The 9,894-nt window shown below is 46.1% G+C and overlaps 1 protein-coding gene across 1 annotated transcript; it reads right to left on the bottom strand.

The window, feature by feature from the left end:
- Nucleotides 1-411: 411 nt before the first annotated feature.
- Nucleotides 412-8,483, bottom strand: map6d1 (MAP6 domain containing 1). The gene is made up of 3 exons (XM_035634194.2): nt 7,454-8,483; nt 6,188-6,497; nt 412-1,070 (listed from the first exon to the last, which is right to left on the bottom strand). The coding sequence occupies exons 1-3, from the start codon at nt 7,951-7,953 to the stop codon at nt 993-995; spliced, it is 888 nt and encodes a 295-aa protein (XP_035490087.2). The 5' UTR covers nt 7,954-8,483; the 3' UTR covers nt 412-992.
- Between the last annotated feature and the right edge of the window lie 1,411 nt (nt 8,484-9,894).

Below are 9,894 nucleotides of genomic sequence, written 5' to 3'. Positions count from 1 at the left end.
TCTACTGTTCAAAAGGGTAACATTTTAGGAGTTATGTAAAACGTTGACATTCTTGGCAAATGACCGGGGCATGAATACAGCGTGATTAACAGCTAGGACTTTCCAATAGGTGCATAGTTACAGGTGTAGGTGGACGTGCAGTGGACGCTTTTAGTCAGACCTGCCCCCACTCTAAATATGGTTACTTCTGGTTTACCAAACCAAATGGCACTGGCCAAAATGCTAAACTCAAGGACTCAAAACAGGCATTCACAAACCATTGGGTTGCCCACTGGTTTTAACTGTAATTTGAAAATTGTTTACATTTTAAACATCTACTTTAACATCACCTGACCTTTGGAATACTCTATCCATACAATACTAATACCACCCAGAACAGTTAGATGCTATTAAAAAAAAATTAGCTGGTGGTGAGAACTTGATATTCTTTTATTGTTATTTTGCTTACATTATATATACTTGCTCTTTTTCTTCAACAATGGATTTACAAAATAAGAGACTGAACATTACTTTCCCAAAAATAATAAAGTAACTGAATACTGAGTGAATAACTTACGTTTGAGCAGATTTCTAGCAAACACCAAAGGGAAACAAAGTACTTTAAGCAAACACCTTGTCATTCGTTATTGGAGCAGACTCCACAATGTACAATTCTGCATGGTCACACACAAACACACAGCAGCCAGTTTCTTGCGTGTCTATAACCGCGAAAAACAGAAAGAAAGAAAGAAAAAAAGCTTGTTTAGAATCTATTTTGTGTCATGCATAATCATTTCCATAGCAACAGGGGACAGGGAGGAGTGTAAGGGGGGGCACCTATATTTCTATCTCCAACTTGTGATATTGACGCTGCAGCTCCACAGGCGTCACAACAATACAGTCCCTTGCATAGATTATTGTTGTTGTGGAATGGACTGAAAACATCCTCCCGTTGATTCCTTTTAAAACTGAAACCGACCCAAAGTGGAGTGGCTGGAAAATCGCAGCAGCGCTCAGATGTTGAAGACCCTCGATCCACTTTGAAAGACGGCAGACGGGTTTGGAGGGAGCTTGGTCCTCACCAGATGTTCCTGAGACGAGAGAGAGAGAGAGAAAGAGATGGGGTTCAACAGGTGATCAGAGAGATGAAACCTCAGAGGGCAGTAGCAGCAGCTGCGGTCGGTGCTCACAGTGGACCCATGAAACGAGAGGAGACTGGTTGGGCTGCGCCGTCAGAGAGCATCAGGCCCTCTGTCAGGGAGCGAGCAGCCCGGGCCGCATCGCTATTTCCTGCTCAGTGCTACTCCGTAAATGCTGATGGCAGCTGTTCTCCAAGCTGAATAGAATCTGTCCGAGCTGTGGCAGTATACAGTAAAGCCCAGTCGTGTCACACTGAGGTCACACAGAGACTGTCATTTAATATGGGCCATGCAACGATGTTTCACTTTACGTTGTGTGGCAGCTTTTATCAGACGGTCTTTGGAGAGATTGCTGTCCCAACAACTCTTTTGAGTGTGAGTACACGGCGCCGTGGGTGGCAAGGAAGGCAGAGCATGCTGTTCAACAAGTCACACACACAAACACACGCCAAACACTCTGCGTTTTCTCCTCTGTGAAGCAGCCAGGTCTGCCTCTCTCCTATATTAGACTGGTGCCAAAAAGGAGACTGCAACCTGATGCAACGTTGCACTTTACCGGATAATCCATCAAATGGTGTAGTCGAGCCCCTTCCCCAAGCTTTCCCCTGTCATTCTCCATCACCTATCTATCACATGCTGCACCTCATTTATCTCATCGCCCCCCCACCCTTGTCTCGTTCCATTCTGCCTTCTTTTGCCTTTCCCCTTCGCTCTTAATGCAACCCTCCCCGATCCTCTCCTCCCTGACAGAGGCTCGCCAAGTTGGCACAGGACACCTTCCTGTAGTCCTGGGCAGCGTGGGAAAAGGGAGGAGGTCCGAGTGGAGAGAAGAGGCGAGAGGAAAACAGTCTGGCTTTTTTTTGGGGATGTAGACGTAAGGGGAGAAAAGACAAAGCGGGGTGGAGAGGGGACAACAATGGATGAAGGAATAAAAGGATTTGAGGTGGCTGCAGGGGGAGGATTTAGAATTTAAATGTGGTCCAGACTAGGACACAGATTTTGAGAATAATAATAGTAACTAGTTGTGCTGTATATCTTCAACATAATACAATAAACAACTTTAAATATTCTGATGTAAAATAATTCCAATAAATACGTACTACTAGTGTCTCATTTATGAAACTCCCCCCACATATACTTAAAAGCAAGATGCCCAAACTTAAAGAGTCACATTAAAAACTCAAACAAACACCTACATTGTTTTGTTTTCCTGTCGCAAGTTTGTGTTTTTTAATTAATTTTTTTCACAGTAGTCATTTTGTGTCTCCAGTCAAGAGTCACTAATATTTTGACCTCGTGAAATAATGTTCATAAATCATTTCACAGCCTGCAGTTGTCAATTTGAAAAAACAAAAAAAGAAATTGGAAAGGAGAAATTTCCGACTATGTAATAAAGTTTGCCATCTTTGCATCTGTTCAGATAGAGATGATTTTGCGCATGGTAATTTTTTGTAGCTGTAGGGTTATTTTTTCCGTTTGTGCACTTAAAATCTGTCAGGCAATATTTTCATCGGTGAAATTTCCTATCTGTGCCACATTGTCCCCGCGGGCTGTCTAAACCGCTCTATGCAGTTTTAAACCATTGTGAGCAGCATTCGCGTCCCTCCACTGTGCCGTCTGTGTCGCTGCCAGGTAAAAAAAAAAACCCCACAGCACTGCTGTACACTCTATTCAGAAGCTAAGCAGGATTGTCTGGGACCTCTGGGAGCAAAATCCCAAATGTCCACGGACCGTTGCCTCTGAACCGACTATAAAACAACCAAGAATACGCACGCACGCACGCACGCACGCACACACACAGTTCAGAGCTGCACTCATTTGAGCCAGACAAGCTGGGCTGCAGGTTTATCAGGGGCTCACTCCCTCATGTGACAGCTCGCAAAACAACGTCTCATCGGGATGTTTTAAATTAAGTTCCTGAGTTCAGTGAGTTCAAGGAAAGCGCAGCTCTCTCACCATAAAAAGCATCAGCGTCGAGCTCTAATCGGTCAATAGCTGCTTGTCGCAAGATTGGAGACGGCTTTTATCTGCTGAGAGGGATTTTTATCTATTATAGGTGGGGGAGCACACAATTTGACAGATTGAGTTGAGCAATAATGAGAATTTCATGGCCGCCCCAACTCCTTTATCATCAGGAGCTGATTGATTTTGGTTTCAGCAGCTTATTTGGGACTTAACCATTAAATCTGTTAATGAACAGTCCCAAGCCTGTCCTGCTGCTCTGCTCCGCGCCAAATGGAGAAGCTTTGTGTGCATGGCGATGACGCACTTTGGTTTTAGTCTCGTATTTCTACGGGTTGGCATGGAAGCCGAGACTGTCCTCACAGACGAATACCAGTACACCGCCATGACATGGCATGATGTAGCGTGTGTAACGCTTGGTCAGACACCTCTGCAAGGGGCTGGTGAGTCAGTGATGAGTTGGCAGTGAGTAGGCCCGTGGTGACGGGTGGATTATCTAAGATCAACTTGATTTGCTGCCAGGCAGGTTTGTGTTGCTCTGGCATATTGTGGTATGACTGATGAAATGCCTAAGAAATTGTGTGTGTGTGTGTCATAGGTCTTTGGGGGATACGTTTCATACTAAAAAGTAGTTTTCGGGGGGCTAATGTCGATGCTGATATACCGGCTGACACGTGTATTTAAAATATGACAAAGAAATGTAATAATAGAGGCTTGATATTTTACAGCTCAACCATAAACTTTATGAATAATACAATCAAATACTGTAAATTAAACTTGAATCAAGAAAACATCTTTTCTGGATTGTTTTTCCTGTAAAATAACAGTTACATGTTGGCACATGGGCAAACATAGACACCAATTCTGATATGTGTGTGTGAAAAGCTCATAATGGTCAATTTTATCCGCCAATCAATAAATCGGTCAGGCTATACCGCCTGTGGCGACTGTTGCTCAGGAGGTAGACACGGCCGTCCCCTAACCAGAAGGTCGGCGGTTCGACCCCTGCATCCCCCCGTCCGCATGCCAAAGTGTCCCTGGGCAAGACAGTTAACAATAATTTCCTCTGACGGACAGAAAAATGCATGGTAAATAGCAGTGATTGTGAAAGTATGAGTGAATAATAAATGTGACTATAAATGTAGTCAATTTTAAATTGACCATAAAAGCCGGTCAACTGGACAGGCCTCGTGGGTACAAAAGCTTTGGTAAAAGCTGATGAGTCAGTGGTTAGTGTTACAGTGTGTGTGTGTGTGTGTGTGTGTGTGTGTGTGTGTGTGTGTGTGTGTGTGTGTGTGTGTGTGTGTGTGTGTGTGTGTGTGTGTGTGTGTGTGTGTGTGTGTGTGTGTGTGTGTGCGTCCGCAGTGTTCAGTCCCACAGCTGGACACCCTGTCAGCAGCACGTCCCTCCTTTATGTGCCGTGAACTCTCCCTCTCTCTCACCAACTGGGCCAGGGTTATTAATAGAGTCTGTGTCCTGCCACTGACGTTCCCCCACTCCGACCTCCATCACCATCACACAGGACGCTGACAGACACAACGGCTTAATGGAGCACTCGTTAATCTGAAAATTATGCAAATAACCATTAAGGCTGTCTTGCCTTTTTTTCTCTCTCATACATTAATCACATTTTCCTGAAACTGAGGAGAGAGGCCAAACTCGGCTTCAATAAACCCGTTTTCGAACCTTCCACCATACCTCCAATCGGATGCTACATCGTGTGCAGAGAGACAGCCTGACCTGGTCCAGCCCAGACCTGGCCCAGCTCTCCTCTGGCAGATGGCACCGAGTGGTGTGGGCGGGGAAGAGGGCTGGCACTAAACCTCTGGAGATTCCCCAAAACTGTCTCACTTACTGTCACGCAACTGATGACCTGGGCGGAAAGAGGAAAAAGGGGGATGTGTCCCCTCATCCAGTTTATCCTATAATAATCTGGAACGACCTGCCAGAATTGATGAGTTTCCAGAGCAAATCCTCGACCCTTGTTGTTTGCCATTAGTTTTACTTCTAATCTCAATCTCACTGTACATCTGTCTCTTTGTGCGCCACCCTCTTTCTGTTCCATTATGTCTGAGTCCAGGAAACCGGGGCAAATAATGTGCAAATGTTTGAATATTTGGGTGATTCTTTGAGAATGTTGTCATTTTGTTTCTGGGAAACATTGAAAAAATATGTTTAAAACTTTTATTTTTCATTTTTGGCCACACATACTTGACAGTGAAATTAACATAAGCATGATTCTGACTTGAGAGATGAATGGCAACTCTGGATTCAATTTAATTAAATATGTCTTTGTTTTCAGTTTTGTCCTATGTGGTCGGTGTCATTTTCCTCCATTATACTGTACAAAAAGTAACCTCAAGCAGTGCATAACAGTGGAGCATAAAATATCAAGAAGAAAATATCAATGGAAAGAAGTTTGCACAAAAGTGAATTCACAGTTGGTATTTCGGTAAATGTCAAAATTCATGTCAAAATAAGATTTTCCCTTTCATATTCATGTGCATTTAACGATAATCACAGAACTGATTTAATTACTTTAAACAAAGGAAATATGGAATTTGGAGAAACTGTGCAGGATATAGTATGTATGAAATGCAGGGTCCGTCTACACAAGTGCTGTCTTATGGTTTGACAGAATATTATTTAAATGTTTGAATAAAGTGACAATAATGTGTCTAATGTATTTCAGTGAAGCCATGGTCAGGAATAGATTAAAAACCTCCACATATTTGTCTGCTACACGTCTGATTCATTTTCTGACCAAAATGGAGTACCCATTTTACTGTACTTCTTTGTTCTCATCAAGCTCGTTCTATTCAGGTCAGAGTAATGAGTGTGGCACCAGCGGAGTGTTACCTAACACAGCCCGTGGCCCGTTTTAAACAGCTGGGTCACTTTGAGCTGCTTAGGGACGGAACGCTGTATCACTTCTCCGCGACGCCCCAACAGGGAGATGAGTGGAGCATGTTGCAGCTCTTCAAACGACAGCTCCTTTAGGGGGAGTACATATCACCGCTTACTCCAGCTAAGTTGCTGGCACTAGATTGAGGTTGAACCGATCGTGAAAGCATGCGTTTTAGAACAACACTGCTGTCTTTGCTCACCTCTGCTTTGGTCGTTCCACTGAACTCGGTCCTCTCAGGTGGGACGGTCTGCTGGAGGCTGCAGGTGCTGGGCGAGCCGGCAGCCTGCTGGGGGACAGCAGCAGGGTGTACGTTGGAGGCAGTAGATGGGACGATGTGCTCCCCCTGATGCAGCCCCGTGGGCCTGTGGACGTCCCCGCTGTAGGCAGCCTGGTAGCTGGTCTCGCGCGGGACGTGGGTGGCCTCTGTGCCTGGGCTGGAGTATTGAGCTGGAGGGTATCTTCTTGCACTCTTGGCCGGCTTCGCCCCTGTCCACGGCCTGTACTCTTGCCTGGAGGAAGAGAGGTAGATCAGAGTCTCAGTACAGGCAAACTCTTGTATGTGGCTTGTTTTTTGAAGTGATGCCTTGGGGCAAGTGTGTCTTGGATGGGCACTCCATCGCTTTTTTGGGGGGGGTTTTACGCATGAAGAACAGTTTAGTTGTCATGGCGAGTGTGTTTAACATCGAGCTTCCAAAAGTCTCAGAATATGAACCTGATAACACCAACAGAGTAATTCATGGATTGGACTCAAAACTCTCTCATTTTTCAGCAGTTAGCCTTTGTTAGAAAGTGAGAATGTGATATTTGAAAAATGTGCTGGCCTATAGGGGGTGTAATGAAAGACATCAAGCTGATGATGATCTCCAGAGGTTATCATACTGACTATAAATCAATATTTCCCATGTATGAGGGACCACCCTATAGTCAACGGGTCGTAAGTCAATGCAGAGGGTTTGCAAGGTGATGATCAAGGTATGAAAAACATATTGTGATGTACAATTCAATGTCTTTTGGGCATAAAAAATTATAATCTCTTAAAATGAATCAATCTAAGGAGGGAAAACCATTCTTCATGGTTGGCCTGCTGGTAACATATAGACAGATGCATTCTTCTCTGGTCACATTGGTTAAGAAGCACATATTGTTCTGTCCACATACATAAAATAAAATCCCCAAAAGTCATATATATATATATATATATATATATATTAAAGTAATTGAAAAATCCCATATAAATGTGTAAGACAATTATTGGTTGTCCCATCTTCTTGCAGGCTTGATGACCCTGAATGCTAATTAACTATTGATAAAAAGCATCTCAATAAGCATCAGAGCAGCCTCATGACAGTTCAGTCAGGTGTGTGTGCGTGTGTGTGTGTGTGTGTGTGTGTGTGTGTGTGTATGTGTGTGTGTGTGTGTGTGTATGTGTGTATGTGTGTGTGTGGGGGGGGGGGGGGGGTCCTACCTGTAGCAGCTGGTGTTACTCTCCTCCGCCACCTGCTGCTCCCCCCACCTGTGGCCCCTGCCCCGCTCCTCTCTGTCCCCCGGCGGCGCCCGGCCGTGGTGACTGCTCACGGGACCGTCCGACACACTGTCCGCCCGGCTCCCGCCGTTACTCATCCAGGGGAAGTTCTCCTTCCTGGGGATGGGCCACGGTTTGAAATCCTGCTTGTACTGCGTGATGCTGTTGAAGGGCACGCCGGGCGGCTGGTAGTCGTCCCGGGGCTTGTAGCTGGGCTCCTTCCTCGCCCTAAACGAGCCCCGGGTCCCGGGGCCATCCGCGGGCGAGGACTGGTTCGCCGGTGCGCGCTCCAAGGCGGACACCTGTTTGGCGACGGAGCGCACCTCCTGCCCGCCGATGTCCGAGTAGTTCTGGACGGTGAGCGGGACGGACAGGTCCGACTTGTCGAACTGGTTCCAGAAGCGAGCCAGGCAGCACACTCTGCTGATGCACGGCCAAGCCATGCCCCCTCCTCGAACTGCTGGGGGTCAGAGAAGAAGAAGAAGAAGAAGAAGAAGAAGAGAACAGAAAGAGAATAGGAGAGACCAGAGGTTACACTCGCAGGGAGGCTCGTCGCCCCTCCACGATGCTGCGCGCGCGGACTGTCCACGAGTCCATGTCGGCAGTGAGATGAGCCGGTGAGTCGGGGGCCCCCGTCACTGAGTCTTCCCCTCACGTGGTCCGGGACGGAGCCTCCGCTACGCGAAGGAATCTGCGGCGGACGGTCCTCCGCGTCTCCGACCGGATCCCGCGGCTCCGCGCCGCGGTCCCACCGGACCGTGAGAGGCGCGTGAGAGAGGCGCGTGACGTCGACGTCCTCCTCCGCCACGCGCGCGCCCGCCTCCCCCCGCGACCTGGACAGGTTCCCGCGGCTTCTCCACGTTGGCCTCGCTCCAGTCACCTCGCAGGGCGTTACGTCATTATGATGGTAGAGGCTTGCTCGACTCCGGAGGTCGTGGGGCTCCCAGACGGTGTCTGGTGTCTCTTCTATCGCCGCGAGGGAAGACAACAGGCACAATGGGGAAAGTGTTAGTCGTGACTGGAACGACGGCTGTCACGTGTCACTGTCCTGTCTTACATGGGACACTTCATTCAAAGAGAAGCCTCAATGCCACTCAGTTGAAATATCTACTCACAATCATCTTTACAAGACAAAGTGTATACACAAAGAAAGCAACGCAATACGAATTGTGATTTGGTGAAAAAAAAAGAAGCTTATACCAACTTAAAAAAAAGATTTGAATTGGTAGCACTCAAATCAATTGTTTTTTCCAATTAAAAGTTTGTCATTGTCTTATTGTCAACTTCTTAACTTGACATCTTTGACTTGAACAAACTTTATTCATTTGTGTGTTACCACACGATTTTACTCAGGTTCGGAAAACAATTTTTCATTTCTTCAGTGTAACATTCTTCAATCGTTACTTTATATTGTACAACTGTGATGCGTTTTTTTGATAATGGCAGCAACACATTCACCACATGAAATGGCTTCACCTATTTGACAAACACGCTGCAAGAGACAAGTGATGGACCTGCTGGGGCACAGTTGTTGTTCATCGATTTGTGACTTTTGAGGTTTTGCTACTCATCAGCGGTGTTGGAAAACGAGCTCAAATGCAATTTTATTGATTCATTTTTGGGGGGTTTATTTTAACACCATAGTCACATGATTCAGATTATTATATAGTGTTATTTGAGATAACAGTTTGTTTGTTTTCTGAATCAAAACGGTAGAGCGGCTAGAGAAGATATAAACTGCAGGCGGGAGAGCTCTTACTGCCCAAGTTCATAACGAGAACCGCAGCCGAGAACAGTTCAATGAGTGTGCAAAGGATTTATATGCTCTGAGGTTATGCTCTAAAATCATAAGCTCCCTCTTTCAGCTGCTCTCAGAGGAGGCGGCGAGCTTATCCTCTCAGAGGGAGGCGGCACCACAGTTTGAGAAACACTTTGTGGGTTTGACACAGAAAAAATAAGCAACTTCTGTCGATGAAGACGAAGGGCTCACTTGCTGCAACATAAATCATCTGAACCATTAGGTGCAACTCCCAGCTCGGGTTCTCTCTGCTGTCGTTCACATCGCTGTACTTCCAGTGACTGATGGAGACAAAGTTCACTGTGTGGCTGCCGGGGTGAGCCACAGGGCTCACTGCAGACAAGTCTCCGGCCAAAGAAGATGAATTGGGATTGCCATGGTGAGGTTGTTTGTCTGTGCTAGAAGCTGATTTCACCAGAAGTGAAAAACATTTGAAATACCAGTGTGACGCTACCACCTGCAGGAGAAAGTATGGCATCACTCTCCCACACAGTGGGCTGTATATATTTCTGTGGCCTTATTTCCAAAAAAAAAGGCAGAAATGTCTTTTACTGTAATCTGCAATTTCATCTGTTTGAGGAAGTAT

This window comes from Scophthalmus maximus, chromosome 5, assembly GCF_022379125.1.
Source record: "Scophthalmus maximus strain ysfricsl-2021 chromosome 5, ASM2237912v1, whole genome shotgun sequence".
NCBI lineage: Eukaryota > Metazoa > Chordata > Actinopteri > Pleuronectiformes > Scophthalmidae > Scophthalmus > Scophthalmus maximus.
This window is presented reverse-complemented; position numbering and strand designations above follow the sequence as displayed.

Coding starts and splice junctions, on each gene's coding strand:
- map6d1 (XM_035634194.2), bottom strand. CDS start 7,953: ATGGCTTGGCCGTGCATCAGCAGAGTGTGCTGCCTGGCTCGCTTCTGG. Junction 6,498..7,453: donor AGTAACACCAGCTGCTACAG/GTAGGACCCCCC, acceptor CTCTTCCTCCAG/GCAAGAGTACAGGCCGTGGA. Junction 1,071..6,187: donor GTGGAACGACCAAAGCAGAG/GTGAGCAAAGAC, acceptor CTCTCGTCTCAG/GAACATCTGGTGAGGACCAA.